The sequence below is a fragment of the Tachypleus tridentatus genome, chromosome 12 (genome assembly GCF_004210375.1).
Source record: "Tachypleus tridentatus isolate NWPU-2018 chromosome 12, ASM421037v1, whole genome shotgun sequence".
NCBI classification, from domain to species: domain Eukaryota; kingdom Metazoa; phylum Arthropoda; class Merostomata; order Xiphosura; family Limulidae; genus Tachypleus; species Tachypleus tridentatus.
This window is the reverse complement of record NC_134836.1, coordinates 132,145,771-132,167,175: the sequence shown is the minus strand read 5'-3', so window position 1 is coordinate 132,167,175 and position 21,405 is coordinate 132,145,771. Positions and strand designations below refer to the sequence as shown.

Below are 21,405 nucleotides of genomic sequence, written 5' to 3'. Positions count from 1 at the left end.
TATCAGTGTTTCTTACAATATTGAAGTTACTCAACCACTTTATACAGCCTGCAATGTTTGGACTATACTGTTTCATATCAGTGTTTCTTACAATATTGAAGTTACTCAACCAGTTTATACAGCCTGCAATGTTTGGACTATACTGTTGCATATCAGTGTTTCTTACAATAGTGAAGTTACTCAACCAGTTTATACAGCCTGCAATGTTTTGACTATACTGTTTCATATCAGTGTTTCTTACAATATTGAAGTTACTCAACCACTTTATACAGCCTGCAATGTTTGGACTACTTTGTGAATTCAGTGTTGTTTATATTCTCAGTGATTTGGAGTTTTATTAAACCTACAAAAATTTCATATATTTGTGGCTTTCAATACGTGTGAAACACTCCAACTTAATTAACTAATATCTCATACTAACAAAACGTTTCATTTCACCCTTGTGTTTCACCGAAGTTCTAATCACTTTGCATATTTATGGGTTGTAGTGGCACAACTTGTCCCGAGAAGAACAAGCTAAGTATTATGAGATGGCACGTAAGGAGCGTCAACTCCACATGCAGCTCTATCCGGGGTGGTCAGCTCGAGACAACTATGCAATGAACAAGAAAAAAAAGAAGAGAAAAAAGGACAGAAGTGCTGATGGAGGTGAGTTTTATGTTGAATCAAAGTGGTAACGTTTCTATTTAAATAGTGTTTAAAGAAATACAAACAGATACTCATAAGCTGTGAACCTTTGTTTTAACCTGCTGTTAGCATACTACAGAGAGGAATGGTACTGTAACTGCCTCAGTAAATAGTGCTAAATGTTTTTATGACAGGTTTCTCAGTAAAGGATGTTATTATAGCTTTACAAAAATCATGTTTCTATGACAGTTTTATGAGTGAAGGATGCTGTTGTACCCTTATAAAAATATTGTTTCTGTGACTCTTTTCTGATTGAAGGATGCTAGAGATAACAAATTAGGTTATCCTCTGTCATTATCTAGGACAGTTTTTCCATTAACGCTTTTCTAGTTAGAAACAGAGAAACTAAACTAGCTGAGTTCATCTTGTATATTAACATGGTAGAAATATCTGGGATAGTTTCTGATACTGCGTGATATGAACTGAGCACAATGTCAGTTATTGTTTCTGATACTGTGTGATATGAACTGAGCACAATGTCAGTTATTGTTTCTGATACTGTGTGATATGAACTGAGCAAAATGTCAGTTATTGTTTCTGAATACTGCGTGATATGAACTGAGCACAATGTCAGTTATTGTTTCTGATATTGCGTGATATGAACTGAGCACGTCAGTTATTTTTTCTGATACTGTGTGATATGAACTGAGCACAATGTCAGTTATTGTTTCTGATACTGTGTGATATGAACTGAGCACAATGTCAATTATTGTTTCTGATACTGTGTGATATGAACTGAGCACAATGTCAGTTATTGTTTCTGATACTGCATGATATGAATTGAGCGCAATGTCAGTTATTGTTTCTGATACTGCGTGATATGAACTGAGCACAATGTCAGATATTGTTTCTGATACTGCGTGATATGAATTGAGCGCAATGTCAGTTATTGTTTCTGATACTGCGTGATATGAATTGAGCGCAATGTCAGTTATTGTTTCTGATACTCCGTGATATGAACTGAGCACAATGTCAGTTATAGTTTCTGACACTGTGTGATATGAACTGAGCACAATGTCAGTTATTGTTTCTGATACTGTGTGATATGAACTGAGCACATTGTCAGTTATTGTTTCTGATACTGCGTGATATGAACTGAGCACAATGTCAGTTATTGTTTCTGATACTGCGTGATATGAACTGAGCACAATGTCAGTTATTGTTTCTGATACTACGTGATATGAACTGAGCACAATGTCAGTTATTGTTTCTGATACTGCGTGATATGAACTGAGCACAATGTCAGTGATTTATCTAAACAGAAGATAAACTACATACAACTTCTGCTATCTAATTTCACTGATTAAATGAGATGTTTAGAACAGTTGTTATTTATCAAACTTGTGGCTCTTAACTACAGATATTTAATGAAACCCCTTGGTCCATTGTGGCTCTTAACTACAGATATTTAATGAAACCCCTTGGTCCATTGTGGCTATTAACTACAGATATTTAATGAAACCCCTTGGTCCATTGTGGCTCTTAACTACAGATATTTAATGAAACCCCTAGGTCCATTGTGGCTCTTAACTACACATATTTAATGAAACCCCTTGGTCCATTGTGGCTCTTAACTACACGTATTTAATGAAATCCCCTTGGTCCATTGTGGCTCTTAACTACAGATATTTAATGAAACCCCTTGGTTCATTGTGGCTCTTAACTACAGATATTTAATGAAACCCTTGGTCCATTGTGGCTCTTAACTACAGATATTTAATGAAACCCCTTGGTCCATTGTGGCTCTTAACTACAGATATTTAATGAAACCCCTTGGTCCATTGTGGCTCTTAACTACAGATATTTAATGAAACCCCTTGGTCCATTGTGGCTCTTAACTACAGATATTTAATGAAACCCCTTGTCCATTGTGGCTCTTAACTACAGATATTTAATGAAACCCCTTGGTCCATTGTGGCTCTTAACTACAGATATTTAATGAAACCCTTGGTCCATTGTGGCTCTTAACTACAGATATTTAATGAAACCCCTTGGTCCATTGTGGCTCTTAACTACAGATATTTAATGAAACCCCTTGGTCCATTGTGGCTCTTAACTACAGATATTTAATGAAACCCCTTGGTCCATTGTGGCTCTTAACTACAGATATTTAATGAAACCCCTTGGTCCATTGTGGCTCTTAACTACACATATTTAATGAAACCCCTTGGTCCATTGTGGCTCTTAACTACAGATATTTAATGAAACCCCTTGGTCCATTGTGGCTCTTAACTACAGATATTTAATGAAACCCTTGGTCCATTGTGGCTCTTAACTACAGATATTTAATGAAACCCCTTGGTCCATTGTGGCTCTTAACTACAGATATTTAATAAAACCCATGATCCATTGTGGCTCTTAACTACACATATTTAATGAAATCCCTTGGTCCATTGTGGCTCTTAACTACACATATTTAATGAAACCCCTTGTTCCGTTGTGGCTCTTAACTACACATATTTAATGAAACCCCTTGGTCCATTGTGGCTCTTAACTACACATATTTAATGAAACCCCTTGGTCCATTGTGGCTCTTAACTACACATATTTAATGAAACCCATTGGTCCGTTGTGGCTCTTAACTACACATATTTAATGAAACCCCTTGGTCCATTGTGGTTCTTAACTACAGATATTTAATGAAACCCTTTGTTCCGTTGTGGCTCTTAACTACACATATTTAATGAAACCCCTTGGTCCATTGTGACTCTTAACTACACATATTTAATGAAACCCCTTGGTCCATTGTGGCTCTTAACTACAGATATTTAATGAAACCCCTTGGTCCATTGTGGCTCTTAACTACAGATATTTAATGAAACCCCTTGGTCCATTGTGGCTCTTAACTACAGATATTTAATGAAACCCCTTGGTCCATTGTGGCTCTTAACTACAGATATTTAATGAAACCCCTTGGTCCATTGTGGCTCTTAACTACAGATATTTAATGAAACCCCTTGGTCCATTGTGGATCTTAACTACAGATATTTAATGAAACGCCTTAGTCCATTGTGGCTCTTAACTACAGATATTTAATAAAACCCATGATCCATTGTGGCTCTTAACTACACATATTTAATGAAATCCGTTGGTCAATTGTGGCTCTTAACTACACATATTTAATGAAACCCTTGGTCCATTGTGGCTCTTAACTACAGATATTTAATGAAACCCCTTGTTCCATTGTGGCTCTTAACTACAGATATTTAATGAAACCCCTTGTTCCGTTGTGGCTCTTAACTACACATATTTAATGAAACCCCTTGTTCCGTTGTGGCTCTTAACTACACATATTTAATGAAACCCCTTGTTCCGTTGTGGCTCTTAACTACAGATATTTAATGAAACCCCTTGTTCCGTTGTGGCTCTTAACTACGCATATTTAATGAAACCCTTGGTCCATTGTGGCTCTTAACTACAGATATTTAATGAAACCCCTTGGTCCATTGTGGCTCTTAACTACAGATATTTAATGAAACCCTTGGTCCATTGTGGCTCTTAACTACACAATATTTAATGAAACCCCTTGGTCCATTGTGGCTCTTAACTACTAATATTTAATGAAACCCCTTGGTCCATTGTGGCTCTTAACTACAGATATTTAATGAAACCCCTTGGTCCATTGTGGCTCTTAACTACAGATATTTAATGAAACCCCTTGGTCCATTGTGGCTCTTAACTACAGATATTTAATGAAACCCCTTGGTCCATTGTGGCTCTTAACTACAGATATTTAATGAAACCCCTTGGTCCATTGTGGCTCTTAACTACAGATATTTAATGAAACCCCTTGGTCCATTGTGGCTCTTAACTACACATATTTAATGAAACCCCTTGGTCCATTGTGGCTCTTAACTACAGATATTTAATGAAACCCCTTGGTCCATTGTGGCTCTTAACTACAGATATTTAATGAAACCCTTGGTCCATTGTGACTCTTAACTACAGATATTTAATGAAACCCCTTGGTCCATTGTGGCTCTTAACTACAGATATTTAATGAAACCCCTTGGTCCATTGTGGCTCTTAACTACAGATATTTAATGAAACGACTTGGTCCATTGTGGCTCTTAACTACAGATATTTAATAAAACCCATGATCCATTGTGGCTCTTAACTACACATATTTAATGAAATCCCTTGGTCCATTGTGGCTCTTAACTACACATATTTAATGAAACCCCTTGGTCCATTGTGGCTCTTAACTACAGATATTTAATGAAACCCCTTGGTCCATTGTGGCTCTTAACTACACATATTTAATGAAACCCCTTGGTCCATTGTGGCTCTTAACTACACATATTTAATGAAACCCCTTGGTCCATTGTGGTTCTTAACTACACATATTTAATGAAATCCCTTGGTCCATTGTGGCTCTTAACTACAGATATTTAATGAAACCCCTTGGTCCATTGTGGCTCTTAACTACAGATATTTAATGAAACCCCTTGGTCCATTGTGGCTCTTAACTACAGATATTTAATGAAACCCCTTGGTCCATTGTGGCTCTTAACTACACATATTTAATGAAACCCCTTGGTCCATTGTGACTCTTAACTACAGATATTTAATGAAACCCCTTGGTCCATTGTGGCTCTTAACTACAGATATTTAATGAAACCCCTTGGTCCATTGTGGCTCTTAACTACACATATTTAATGAAATCCCTTGGTCCATTGTGGCTCTTAACTACAGATATTTAATGAAACCCCTTGGTCCATTGTGGCTCTTAACTACACATATTTAATGAAACCCCTTGGTCCATTGTGGCTCTTAACTACAGATATTTAATGAAACCCCTTGGTCCATTGTGACTCTTAACTACACATATTTAATGAAACCCCTTGGTCCATTGTGGCTCTTAACTACAGATATTTAATGAAACCCCTTGGTCCATTGTGGCTCTTAACTACAGATATTTAATGAAACCCCTTGGTCCATTGTGGCTCTTAACTACAGATATTTAATGAAACCCCTTGGTCCATTGTGGCTCTTAACTACAGATATTTAATGAAACCCCTTGGTCCATTGTGGCTCTTAACTACACATATTTAATGAAACCCCTTGGTCCATTGTGGCTCTTAACTACACATATTTAATGAAACCCCTTGGTCCATTGTGGCTCTTAACTACACATATTTAATGAAACCCCTTGGTCCATTGTGGCTCTTAACTACAGATATTTAATGAAACCCTTGGTCCATTGTGGCTCTTAACTACACATATTTAATGAAACCCTTGGTCCATTGTGGCTCTTAACTACACATATTTAATGAAACCCCTTGGTCCATTGTGGCTCTTAACTACACATATTTAATGAAACCCCTTGGTCCATTGTGGCTCTTAACTACACATATTTAATGAAATCCCTTGGTCCATTGTGGCTCTTAACTACAGATATTTAATGAAACCCCTTGGTCCATTGTGGCTCTTAACTACAGATATTTAATGAAACCCCTTGGTCCATTGTGGCTCTTAACTACACATATTTAATGAAACCCTTGGTCCATTGTGACTCTTAACTACACATATTTAATGAAACCCCTTGGTCCATTGTGGCTCTTAACTACAGATATTTAATGAAACCCTTGGTCCATTGTGGCTCTTAATTACAGATATTTAATGAAACCCCTTGGTCCATTGTGGCTCTTAACTATAGATATTTAATGAAACCCCTTGGTCCATTGTGGCTCTTAACTACAGATATTTAATGAAACCCCTTGGTCCATTGTGGCTCTTAACTACACATATTTAATGAAACCCCTTGGTCCATTGTGGCTCTTAACTACACATATTTAATGAAACCCCTTGGTCCATTGTGGCTCTTAACTACACATATTTAATGAAACCCCTTGGTCCATTGTGGCTCTTAACTACAGATATTTAATGAAACCCTTTGGTCCATTGTGGCTCTTAACTACACATATTTAATGAAACCCCTTGGTCCATTGTGGCTCTTAACTACAGATATTTAATGAAACCCCTTGGTCCATTGTGGCTCTTAACTACAGATATTTAATGAAACCCTTGGTCCATTGTGGCTCTTAACTACAGATATTTAATGAAACCCCTTGGTCCATTGTGGCTCTTAACTACACATATTTAATGAAACCCCTTGGTCCATTGTGGCTCTTAACTACACATATTTAATGAAACCCCTTGGTCCATTGTGGCTCTTAACTACACATATTTAATGAAACCCCTTGGTCCATTGTGGCTCTTAACTACAGATATTTAATGAAACCCTTTGGTCCATTGTGGCTCTTAACTACACATATTTAATGAAACCCCTTGGTCCATTGTGGCTCTTAACTACAGATATATTAATGAAACCCCTTGGTCCATTGTGGCTCTTAACTACAGATATTTAATGAAACCCCTTGGTCCATTGTGGCTCTTAACTTCAGATATTTAATGAAACCCCTTGGTCCATTGTGGCTCTTAACTACAGATATTTAATGAAACCCCTTGGTCCATTGTGGCTCTTAGCTACACATATTTAATGAAACCCCTTTGTCCATTGTGGCTCTTAACTACAGATATTTAATGAAACCCCTTGGTCCATTGTGGCTCTTAGCTACACATATTTAATGAAACCCCTTTGTCTATTGTGGCTCTTAACTACAGATATTTAATGAAACCCCTTGGTCCATTGTGGCTCTTAACTACACATATTTAATGAAACCCCTTGGTCCATTGTGGCTCTCAGCTACACATATTTAATGAAACTTTTTGGTCCATTGTGGCTTTTAACTACAGATATTTAATGAAACCCCTTGGTCCATTGTGGCTCTTAACTACAGATATTTAATGAAACCCTTTGGTACATTGTGGCTCTTAACTATAGATATTTAATGAAACCCCTTGGTCCATTGTGGTGGTTCTGTTCATTTCTTATCTCTCTCTTACCCCTAAAGTTCTCACCAAGACTTCTGTTTAGAGTCCCAGTCTTCTTGAATCTACCACAGTCTGATGGCTCTTTAATACATTTAAGTCATGAAGTAACAACATATATTCCAATCTTGTCACCAAGTTGTTGTCACTGATACCAGGTTTAACTGTTGATAGCCATACAAGAGTGAAGTAAGAATATTTGCTGAGTTGTTGTCACTTCAGAAGTGGTTTCAATAATTCTGAGTTAAACAGTACAGACATTTTTGGTTTTAATCTAAAATTACATGCTTTTGAATTTACAGGAAAATGATATTGAACAGTCTAATATGTCAGGATTATTTTAGTAATTATAGAACAAATAAATCCAAAGAAATATTATTTTAAATGAATTTCTAAGACAGTAAACAAGTATTTGAAAATAATAGTTGGTGGGTCTTGTTGTATTAGTATATGTTTTATAATACGTTGTACCTTTACTGTGTCCTATATACTTACATTACCATCGTTACTAATGTAGAATTTTCAGTGAAGATTTTTTATTAAAATTTCATTTAAATCCAACAATTTATGTCAAGAAATATTCTTAGGAAGAACTTTGACCTATTCTGTAAATAATTCTTCTAATTGCACAGTGAGGGGAATTTCAAATTTTAACCAGAACATTCTTAGTGTTGGTAATAGTGTTTTCAAGTTTTAACCAGAACATTCTTAGTGTTGGTAATAGTGTTTTCAAGTTTTAACCAGAACATTCTTAGTGTTGGTAATAGTGTTTTCAAGTTTTAACCAGAACATTCTTAGTGTTGGTAATAGTGTTTTCAAGTTTTAACCAGAACATTCTTAGTGTTGGTAATAGTGTATAAACGTTAGATTAGGAGCAGAGCTGATACTGTTACAAATTGTTTGTTTTCTTCATAAGTATTGAAATGTGTTTAACACAGTGGTGAAAGTTATTTAAGATTGTGTGCATTTATAAACAGTTTTAAAGATTTCTGTCGACTATGCTTACATCTTAAAGGAATGTTTTACTTTGAATTAAAGACTTTTCTATATAAACTGCCTTAAGACAGAACAGAAGAGATAAGTAAATAGTTTCAACAGAAATTTTATAAGCTTTACTGAATGTTGCATTTGGAATAAAAATTTCTAACCGAAAATATCAGAATGGATCTTTATTTTATATTTATTTATTTACCTTTGAACAATCCAAGTAGAATCATTACAATTTCTTGCAATGTTTGCATAGATATAAACCGATGGATAAAGTTTAAGGAAACGTGTTTAAATATACTGAATGATTAGTGTTATGTAAATTTATAACTGTGTGTTATACAATGTTCATATAAACCGATGGATAAAGTTTAAGGAAACGTATGTAAATATACTGAATGATTAGTGTTATGTAAATTTATAACTGTGTGTTATACAACGTTCATATAAACCGATGGATAAAGTTTAAGGAAACGTATGTAAATATACTGAATGATTAGTGTTATGTAAATTTATAACTGTGTGTTATACAACGTTCATATAAACCGATGGATAAAGTTTAAGGAAACGTGTTTAAATATACTGAATGATTAGTGTTGTATAAATTTATAACTGTGTGTTATACAACGTTCATATAAACCGATGGATAAAGTTTAAGGAAACGTATGTAAATATACTGAATGATTAGTGTTATGTAAATTTATAACTATGTGTTATACAACGTCCATATAAACCGATGGATAAAGTTTAAGGAAACGTGTTTAAATATACTGAATGATTAGTGTTGTATAAATTTATAACTGTGTGTTATACAACGTTCATATAAACTGATGGATAAAGTTTAAGGAAACGTATGTAAATATACTGAATGATTAGTGTTATGTAAATTTATAAATGTGTGTTATACAACGTTCATATAAACCGATGGATAAAGTTTAAGGAAACGTGTTTAAATATACTGAATGATTAGTGTTATGTAAATTTATAACTGTGTGTTATACAACGTTCATATAAACTGATGGATAAAGTTTAAGGAAACGTATGTAAATATACTGAATGATTAGTGTTATGTAAATTTATAAATGTGTGTTATACAACGTTCATATAAACCGATGGATAAAGTTTAAGGAAACGTGTTTAAATATACTGAATGATTAGTGTTATGTAAATTTATAACTGTGTGTTATACAACGTTCATATAAACCGATGGATAAAGTTTAAGGAAACGTATGTAAATATACTGAATGATTAGTGTTATGTAAATTTATAAATGTGTGTTATACAACGTTCATATAAACCGATGGATAAAGTTTAAGGAAATGTGTTTAAATATACTGAATGATTAGTGTTGTATAAATTTATAACTGTGTGTTATACAACGTTCATCTTTGAGTTTCATAAAAATCTTGTACTTCATGTTTAGTTTCATGTTTGTTTGTACTTTTAAATGTTTGCATGTATAAAAATCATATACTTGAAAACTAGAAATTCATAAAACTTTTTCATGTTTAAACAAACATGCAGCAAAGGGTGGGGAAAGTGATGTGTAAGTAGCATTTTTATATTTGGCATCTCATTAGGTTAATTTCATATCTACTTATGATAGCTAGTGTAATTTGTATTTTCTCAGTGCGAGTAGGTAAAACAAATACCTATTACATATCTTACGTTTGTTTGTTACAGCATTTTGATTCGTTTTAGTTTCTTTCTTCTTCTGATTATGGACGCTGAAAAACGTTTCCGAGGTGCCAGTTTATTATTAGTCCGTTATAAGTATATTAGTTGTATATCAAAGATAGTTTGAAATTATGTGAATGACAAAATTTCTTATAAATCCCTTTTGCTGCTTGTTTGTGTTATTGGTCAACATTGTGTGTGTGTCCTAAGTTGTTCAAAATCATTCGTGTTTAGTTTGGTGTTGTTGTAAGTGTTTCTTTAACCTCCTTATTTTATATTCTTTCAAACACAGCAGGTATAAGGCTAGTTTTTAGTTTTATCATTTTACAAGAGTTTCATAAAAAATATCTTGGAGTGATAAACATTCTTTCTCTTTTTGTTCCTGATAGCCAACAATCCGAAGAAATGTCGAGCAAGGTTTGGTCTGGACCAACAGAACCACTGGTGCAAACCTTGTAGGTGAGTGTGAAAGTCCACTTTCAGGTTAGTAAGTAGTCCTTCCTGCTTACTAGAACTTCTGGTGCAAACCTTATAGGTGAGTGTGAAAGTCTACTTTCAGGTCAGTCAGTAGTCCTTCCTGTTAACTAGAACTTCTGGTGCAAACCTTGTAGGTGAGTGTGAAAGTCCACTTTCAGGTCAGTAAGTAGTCCTTCCTGCTTACTTCTGGTGCAAACCTTGTAGGTGAGTGTGAAAGTCCACTTTCAGGTCAGTAAGTGGTCCTTCCTGCTTACTTCTGGTGCAAACCTGGTAGGTGAGTGTGACAAGTTTATTTGGTTTATATTATCATCCTTGTTTTACATGAACATTTCTTACTGTTTATGTTATCATCCTTGTTTTACATGTACATTTCCTGTTGTTTATGTTATCACCATTGTTTTACATGAACATTTCCTGTTGTTTATGTTATCACCAGTGTTTTACATGAACATTTCCTATTGTTTATGTTATCACCATTGTTTAACTTGAATATTTCCTACTGTTTATGTTATCACCATTGTTTAACATGAACATTTCCTACTGTTTATGTTATCACCATTGTTTAACATGAACATTTCCTGTTGTTTATGTTATCACCATTGTTTTACATGAACATTTCCTGTTGTTTATGTTATCACCATTGTTTTACATGAACATTTCCTATTGTTTATGTTATCACCATTGTTTAACTTGAACATTTCCTACTGTTTATGTTATCACCATTGTTTAACATGAACATTTCCTACTGTTTATGTTATCACCATTGTTTAACATGAACATTTCCTACTGTTTATGTTATCACCATTGTTTTACATGAACATTTCTTACTGTTTATGTTATCATTCTTGTTTTACATGTACATTTCCTGTTGTTTATGTTATCACCATTGTTTTACATGAACATTTCCTGTTGTTTATGTTATCACCAGTGTTTTACATGAACATTTCCTATTGTTTATGTTATCACCATTGTTTAACTTGAACATTTCCTACTGTTTATGTTATCACCATTGTTTAACATGAACATTTCCTACTGTTTATGTTATCACCATTGTTTAACATGAACATTTCCTGTTGTTTATGTTATCACCATTGTTTTACATGAACATTTCCTGTTGTTTATGTTATCACCATTGTTTTACATGAACATTTCCTATTGTTTATGTTATCACCATTGTTTAACTTGAACATTTCCTACTGTTTATGTTATCACCATTGTTTAACATGAACATTTCCTACTGTTTATGTTATCACCATTGTTTTACATGAACATTTCTTATTGTTTATGTTATCACCCTTGTTTTACATGAACATTTCCTGTTGTTTATGTTATCACCCTTGTTTTACATGAACATTTCCTACTGTTTATGTTATCACCATTGTTTAACATGAACATTTCCTACTGTTTATGTTATCACCATTGTTTTACATGAACATTTCTTACTGTTTATGTTATCACCCTTGTTTTACATGAACATTTCCTGTTGTTTATATTATCACCATTGTTTAACATGAACATTTCCTACTGTTTATGTTATCACCATTGTTTCACATGAACATTTTTTACTGTTTATGTTGTCACCATTGTTTAACATGAACATTTCCTGTTGTTTATGTTATCACCATTGTTTAACATGAACATTTCCTGTTGTTTATGTTATCACCATTGTTTTACATGAACATTTCCTGTTGTTTATGTTATCACCATTGTTTTACATGAACATTTCCTATTGTTTATGTTATCACCATTGTTTAACTTGAACATTTCCTACTGTTTATGTTATCACCATTGTTTAACATGAACATTTCCTACTGTTTATGTTATCACCATTGTTTAACATGAACATTTCCTACTGTTTATGTTATCACCCTTGTTTTACATGAACATTTCCTACTGTTTATATTATCACCATTGTTTAACATGAACATTTCCTACTGTTTTACTCCATTGTTTTACATGAACATTTCTTACTGTTTATGTTATCACCATTGTTTAACATGAACATTTCCTGTTGTTTATGTTATCACCATTGTTTAACATGAACATTTCCTGTTGTTTATGTTATCACCCTTGTTTTACATGAACATTTCCTGTTGTTTATGTTATCACCATTGTTTTACATGAACATTTCCTGTTGTTTATGTTATCACCATTGTTTAACATGAACATTTCCTGTTGTTTATGTTATCACCCTTGTTTAACATGAACATTTCCTGTTGTTTATGTTATCACCATTGTTTTACATGAACATTTCTTACTGTTTATGTTATCACCCTTGTTTTACATGAACATTTCCTGTTGTTTATGTTATCACCCTTGTTTTACATGAACATTTCTTACTGTTTATCTTATCACCCTTGTTTTACATGAACATTTCCTGTTGTTTACGTTATCACCATTGTTTAACATGAACATTTCCTACTGTTTATGTTATCACCATTGTTTTACATGAACATTTCCTGTTGTTTATGTTATCACCATTGTTTTACATGAATATTTCCTGTTGTTTATGTTATCACCCTTGTTTTACATGAACATTTCCTGTTGTTTATGTTATCACCCTTGTTTTACATGAACATTTCCTGTTGTTTATGTTATCATCTTTATCCTGTGGTAAGAAGTATTTGTAAGGTACATCTGTATTGACTGTTGTACATTGCAGGAGAAAGAAGAAATGTATCAGGTACTTGGATGGAGCAGACTTTGAGGAAAGTGAAGAGAATCTGGGAAGTGTGAGCAGCATGGAAGCTCCTACCCCTGATCCAAAATGTACAATTGAAAGTGACCAAGATGGTATTAACACCTCTTCTGGACTCAGTTCTTCAGTCTCTGGAGATATCAGTGTTAAATCTGAGCTCAGTAAAAATAGTTTGGTGATGAGCACGTCAAATATGACACAATTACGTTCGACAAGTAGCCCACGGAGTAGTCATCACCCCCTGAGTGTTCAGCACTTGACAGCGCCTTACTACAAGAAAACGTATTTATCTCAAGAGGATTGCATCTTAAGCCATCCTAGTGTTCCCGTTCCCCCACTTCCAACTCCATCTTCCACGGACTCCACAGCCCCAGTGACATCCACTACCACAACTCCTATGCTGGTTGTAAAGTGATGTGGATTTTCTGAGAAGTTACAATGCATAACAGAAACATTTTAATATTGTTTTGTAGATGTCTGGCTTGTTCAAAGGTTTATCACGCGAGTCTGCTAATGATATAAATACAGTCGTCTCTCATCTGGATACTTTAGTTTTGAGCAGGAAACTAAGCAATACACCAACTGCAGTGTCCCTCAAATATTAGGTGTAGTTACTCATAAAGTCATTAAATGTAACAGTTTCAAATGATTTGTACATTTGTCAGGTAACCGTTCAGGTTTGACACTCAAATTATGCTTTCTCTTCACAATTGTTCGTATATCTTTATACCTGGTAAACCTCACTTGTATAGAAATAACTCAACTTTTTATTAGTCATACCTAATAACTAATGAACAACTTCTCTGTCAACTTGAATAGTATTTTTCAATGTATAATGGTTTGTTCCATTTTTGTTTAATAAGCTTTGTGTTAACAGTGACTTACATTAACAACAATCTGCCATAACAACTATAACTTTTTATAAAATTGGTAGCCAATCTGATTTTGAAGAAACCATTAAAACAGTTGATGAGACGATAATGTCTTTATCAGAGACTTGTACTTTAAACTACACAAACATAGAATACGATAATGTCTTTATCAGAGACTTGTACTTTAAACTACCAAACATAGAATACGATAATGTCTTTATCAGAGACTTGTACTTTAAACTACACAAACATAGAATACGATAATGTCTTTATCAGAGACTTGTACTTTAAACTACACAAACATAGAATACGATAATGTCTTTATCAGAGACTTGTACTTTAAACTACACAAACATAGAATACGATAATGTCTTTATCAGAGACTTGTACTTTAAACTACCAAACATAGAATAATGATAATGTCTTTATCAGAGACTTGTACTTTAAACTACACAAACATAGAATACGATAATGTCTTTATCAGAGACTTGTACTTTAAACTACACAAACATAGAATACGATAATGTCTTTATCAGAGACTTGTACTTTAAACTACACAAACATAGAATACGATAATGTCTTTATCAGAGACTTATACTTTAAACTACCAAACATAGAATACAATAATGTCTTTATCAGAGACTTGTACTTTAAACTACACAAACATAGAATACGATAATGTCTTTATCAGAGACTTGTACTTTAAACTACACAAACGTAGAATACGATAATGTCTTTATCAGAGACTTGTACTTTAAACTACACAAACATAGAATACGATAATGTCTTTATCAGAGACTTGTACTTTAAACTACACAAACATAGAATACGATAATGTCTTTATCAGAGACTTGTACTTTAAACTACACAAACATAGAATACGATAATGTCTTTATCAGAGACTTGTACTTTAAACTACACAAACATAGAATACGATAATGTCTTTATCAGAGACTTGTACTTTAAACTACACAAACATAGAATACGATAATGTCTTTATCAGAGACTTGTACTTTAAACTACCAAACATAGAATACGATAATGTCTTTATCAGAGACTTGTACTTTAAACTACACAAACATAGAATACGATAATGTCTTTATCAGAGACTTGTACTTTAAACTACACAAACATAGAATACGATAATGTCTTTATCAGAGACTTGTACTTTAAACTACACAAACATAGAATACGATAATGTCTTTATCAGAGACTTGTACTTTAAACTACACAAACATAGAATACGATAATGTCTTTATCAGAGACTTGTACTTTAAACTACCAAACATAGAATACGATAATGTCTTTATCAGAGACTTGTACTTTAAACTACACAAACATAGAATACGATAATGTCTTTATCAGAGACTTGTACTTTAAACTACCAAACATAGAATACGATAATGTCTTTATGTACTTTAAGCTACACAAACATAAAATATGGTTTATGTGGAACTACTTTTAAAGTTTTATTTTTGTAGCATTTAAGTTTCAATGTGGGTTTAAAGTGTATAACGGAAGCGTTTGAAGTGAGTTTTGTTACAGCATTATTTTATTCTAGTTTGGGGACTATATTAATTTGAACACAAAAACAGAAATAGTAAGTGAGTGAATTTATACTATATTAAATTAGTGAACGTTTGTTAAGGTGTTAGGCCTTTCTCTGTATGTAAATATGATTTTTATCTAATGTTAATTATCGTTTCATGTTTAGTTTTTATAAAAGTTTAACGGTTTTGTTCTCTCAATGAATATGTAATATGTGAAAAAAATACAATTATAGATACGAGTATAAAAAACTGAAGAGTGCAATATATATAAATAACATGAAACACCACGACTACAATACTGGGCTTCTTACTTTATTTGTAAAAAATTATAATGTCTGTGTAAATGCACTCGGTTTTCTATTTATATTGAGTGTTTAGAGGAAAAGATTCATAACTAATAAAAAAGTTTAACTTATAGCTTTTATATTTTTTAATCCAGGGCCAAATTTATTTTCTTTTTATCAGGTTAAAAAAACGTTCTCCAATACGTTCACTTTGTTTTTGAATTTACGTAATCTGCCAATAGATGGCAATACCATAGTGCTTGAAATTGGTTTCTCCTATAAAATGGTTTATAAAGGAATAAACCACTTTATCAACAAGTTTATGTCTTAATAATACAGACTAATGATTTTACAGAGTTTCAGATAACTTACTTTGTTGTTCAGTGAAGATGTACCTCACGAGCATTCTGTCTGATTAGTAATAGTTATATATTCGAATTTTATTATTTTTCCAATTAACTACACCAATTTTAAGCCTTTCTTAGATTTTAATAGTGCTTAAACGTGAAGTTTCCAAACTTATAAAAATCGGATTAGTTAATGTTATAACTTTTATATTCAGATACACTTATCTGCGTTGAATGATGAAAGTTTGACTTTTTTATTTTTTAATTTGATTACAGCGGCATCTGGCGCAGTCTGTTATTCATATTCTTTGTATAATGCCTGTCTTTAGTAAATGTCTCAAACACCATTTTCATTAAAAAATGTTCATATGAATTTTATTTAGTTGTTATAAAACCCTGTAGAGGATGTGGTTATCAACCAATGAAGTGACGTCCCGTAAAGGTGTGTGACCTTTCTTTGTGTGAAGGTTGGTTAGGGGTGTTGTCAGGTTTCGGTGGAAAAAAACAGAGCCATCTTTAGAGACACCCCAATAATTTTGCTTCAGAAATTTTCGTATAAACGTGTAATTTTGTAAATATCTTGATGTAATAATATATGTTTATTTGGACACTTAGTAAGTTGCAAATTGTTTTGTAGAATAAAAGCAAGTCGTTTGTAAATTCTGTACTGTATCCAAGAGAGAATTTAACTTTAGGAGATGATCCATGAATCGATTTTCGATATTAAATGATCGATTGGCCAGAAATATGAAACGTTTTCTATTTAAACTTTACTGTGTAGAATGTTACACTAATGGGAAGAGTCCAGATAGCCCTTTGTGTAGCTTCACTACAAACAAACATTCAAAACCTTTTCTTCTGTTTGCGAGCCTTCGGTCCTCTCGCTGGAGGCTTAATCAGGCAACAGTGTACATTGTTGTCCAGTGAAGGCTCCAGTTAGAGGTCTGAATGTCCGTGTACAGTTCTACGTACTTGTATTACATAACAATACCTGACCGTGTTTTATAATTATTCAGATTATTTTGAATAAGGTGTTTACATGTGTGTTCCTGCTTCATGTTGACAAGGTGGAATCCAGTTGTAATACAGTTCAGAGGATAATTTGTGTTCCTGCTTCATGTTGACAAGGTGGAATCCAGTTGTAATACAGTTCAGAGGATAATTTCAAATAAAACGTGTACCTGTGATGTTTGAGAACAGTGATATTTTTACCATTTTAATAATGTTGTTTATTCCTTACAACGCTTTAACTAAACCTTTCGTATACAACGTTCAGGCTATACTTACCATCGACCCAATAAAAAGACGGGTGGACGAAGGTGTTGTGTTTGGGTCCGAATGTGTGTCTCGAAAAATGATACACCGATTTGTATTTTTTTTTTTACACGAGACAGAATGTTTCCAAACCTGGAACAGATTGTAGAACACATATCCATAATAGAGGATAGGTTCTATTTTGTTAATAACTGTGTAATAAGTGATGCGATCAGCATCACATTTCAGTCACTCATTGAGACCAAAACTCCGAACATTTGCGGCAAGGTGAGGGTATGTAATCTCTTTCATTGTCTTTGTTGTATTGATGAAAATAATTCAAAGGGCATAACAGGCTTTCTGGTTGAGGCACTCGACTCCCAATCTGAGCGTCGCGGCCTCGAAACCTGTCATCGAAACACGCCCTTCCAGTCGTGGGAGCGATATAATGTCATAGCTAATCCCACTCTTCGTTTGTAAAAGAATAGTAAACATATTTGGCGGTGGGTGGTGTTTTTTAGCTGCCTTCTTTCTGATTTATCACTTCTAAATTAAGGATGGTTAGCGCAAATAGCTCTCTTGTAGTTTTGCGCGAAATTCAAAACAAGCTTTATAAGCGTTTCCCGACGTAAAATGTAATTATTTTTTAACTTTCACAAATTTTTATTAAACTGTTTTAAAATATTTCCCCCCAGTCTCAGTAATAATATTGTCACTGGCAGTTCCTTAATCTGAACTAATAGGCCAGAGGGAAAACAGCGCACGGCACCTACTTTGAATAATGTGAATTTTACTATTACTCTTATAACGCACCGACGGTTTCAAAGAGCAACTCGCAGTTGTTTTCTTATTTGTAGCCATAGCATTCTAAACATCCAACTTAGCACATTAACACGTACTGTTCTCAGTTAATTAATAAAACTGAGTTTTAAAAAAGGTGGTTATGACAAAATGACGCCCGTCAAGCTGGTTCCTACATTTAATTTGTCTAAAAATATCTTAAAATAAGTAGTTCCAACAACTCCTATCACTTAATATGAGTTGTCAACTGATCATGGAGTAGTCACTCAATACTAGGATGTCAACTGATCACGGGGTTATCACTCAATACTAGGATGTCAACTGATCATGGGGTAGTCACTCAATACTAGGATGTCAACTGATCATGGGGTTGTCACTCAATACTAAGATGTCAACTGATCACGGGGTTATCACTCAATACTAAGATCTCAACTGATCATGGGGTAGTCACTCAATACTAGGATGTCAACTGATCATGGGGTTATCACTCAATACTAAGATCTCAACTGATCATGGGGTTGTCACTCAATACTAGGATGTCAACTGATCATGGGGTAGTCACTCAATATGAGTTGTCAACTGATCATGGGGTAGTCACTCAATACAAGGATGTCAACTGATCATGGGGTTATCACTCAATACTAGGATGTCAACTGATCATGGGGTAGTCACTCAATACTAGGATGTCAATTGATCATGGGGTAGTCACTCAATACTGGGATGACAACTGATCATGGAGTAGTCACTCAATACTAGGATGTCAACTGATCATGGGGTTATCACTCAATACTAGAATATCAACTGATCATGGGGTAGTCACTCAATACTAGGATGTCAACTGATCACGGGGTAGTCACTCAATACTAGGATGTCAACTGATCACGGGGTTGTCACTCAATACTAGGATGTCAACTGATCACGGGGTAGTCACTCAATACTAGGATGTCAACTGATCATGGGGTAGTCACTCAATACTAGGATGTCAACTGATCACGGGGTTATCACTCAATACTAGGATGTCAACTGATCATGGGGTTGTCACTCAATACTAGGATGAGTTGTCAACTGATCATGGGGTAGTCACTCAATACTAGGATGTCAACTGATCACGGGGTAGTCACTCAATACTAGGATGTCAACTGATCATGGGGTAGTCACTCAATACTAGGATGTCAACTGAACAAGGGGGTAGTCACTCAATACTAGGATGTCAACTGATCATGGGGTAGTCACTCAATACTAGGATGTCAACTGAACAAGGGGTAGTCACTCAATACTAGGATGTCAACTGATCATGGGGTAGTCACTCAATATGAGTTGTCAACTGATCATGGGGTAGTCACTCAATACTAGGATGTCAACTGATCACGGGGTAGTCACTCAATACTAGGATGTCAACTGATCATGGGGTAGTCACTCAATACTAGGATGTCAACTGATCACGGGGTTATCACTCAATACTAGGATGTCAACTGATCATGGGGTTGTCACCAATACTAGGGATGAGTTGTCAACTGGTCATGGGGTTATCACTCAATACTAGGATGGGATGTCAACTGATCATGGGGTAGTCACTCAATACTAGGACGTCAACTGGTCATGGGGTTATCACTCCAATACTCAGGATGTCAACTGATGGGGTAGTCACTCAATACTAGGACGTCAACTGGTCATGGGGTTATCACTCAATACTAGGATGTCAACTGATCATGGGGTAGTCACTCAATGCTAGGATGACAACTGATCATGGGGTAGTCACTCAATACTAGGATGTCAACTGATCACGGGGTTTCACTCAATACTAGGATGTCAACAGATCATGGGGTAGTCACTCAATACTAGGATGTCAACTGATCACGGGGTTGTCACTCAATACTAGGATGTCAACTGATCATGGGGTTATCACTCAATACTAGGATGTCAATTGATCATGGGGTAGTCACTCAATACTAGGATGTCAACTGATCACGGGGTTGTCACTCCAATAGGGATGTCAACTGATCATGGGGTAGTCACTCAATACTAGGATGTCAACTGATCATGGGGTAGTCACTCAATACTAGGATGTCAACTGATCACGGGGTTGTCACTCAATACTAGGATGTCAACTGATCATGGGGTAGTCACTCAATACTAGGATGTCAACTGATCATGGGGTAGTCACTCAATATGAGTTGTCAACTGATCATGGGGTAGTCACTCAATACAAGGATGTCAACTGATCATGGGGTAGTAACTCAATACTAGGATGTCAACTGATCATGGGGTTATCACTCAATACTAGGATGTCAACTGATCATGGGGTAGTCACTCAATACTAGGATGTCAATTGATCATGGGGTAGTCACTCAATACTGGGATGACAACTGATCATGGAGTAGTCACTCAATACTAGGATGTCAACTGATCATGGGGTTATCACTCAATACTAAAATATCAACTGATCATGGGGTAGTCACTCAATACTAGGATGTCAACTGATCAAGGGGTAGTCACTCAATACTAGGATGTCAACTGATCACGGGGTTGTCACTCAATACTAGGATGTCAACTGATCACGGGGTAGTCACTCAATACTAGGATGTCAACTGATCATGGGGTAGTCACTCAATACTAGGATGTCAACTGATCACGGGGTTATCACTCAATACTAGGATGTCAACTGATCATGGGGTTGTCACTCAATACTAGGATGAGTTGTCAACTGATCATGGGGTAGTCACTCAATACTAGGATGTCAACTGATCACGGGGTAGTCACTCAATACTAGGATGTCAACTGATCATGGAGTAGTCACTCAATACTAGGATGTCAACTGAACAAGGGGGTAGTCACTCAATACTAGGATGTCAACTGATCATGGGGTAGTCACTCAAT

At 34.7% G+C, this 21,405-nt stretch overlaps 1 protein-coding gene across 2 annotated transcripts in view; it reads left to right on the top strand.

Moving 5' to 3' along the window:
• Window positions 1-16,259, top strand: part of LOC143234722 (protein pangolin, isoforms A/H/I/S-like) — a 32,764-nt gene extending 16,505 nt beyond the window's left edge. For both annotated transcript variants that reach the window (XM_076472280.1, XM_076472281.1), the window contains 3 exons: window positions 489-648; window positions 10,635-10,704; window positions 13,385-16,259. In XM_076472280.1, coding sequence (XP_076328395.1) covers window positions 489-648; window positions 10,635-10,704; window positions 13,385-13,835 — 681 coding nt within the window. In that variant the 3' untranslated portion in view covers window positions 13,836-16,259. The remainder of the gene's footprint in view (window positions 1-488; window positions 649-10,634; window positions 10,705-13,384) is intronic.
• Window positions 16,260-21,405: the final 5,146 nt, after the last annotated feature.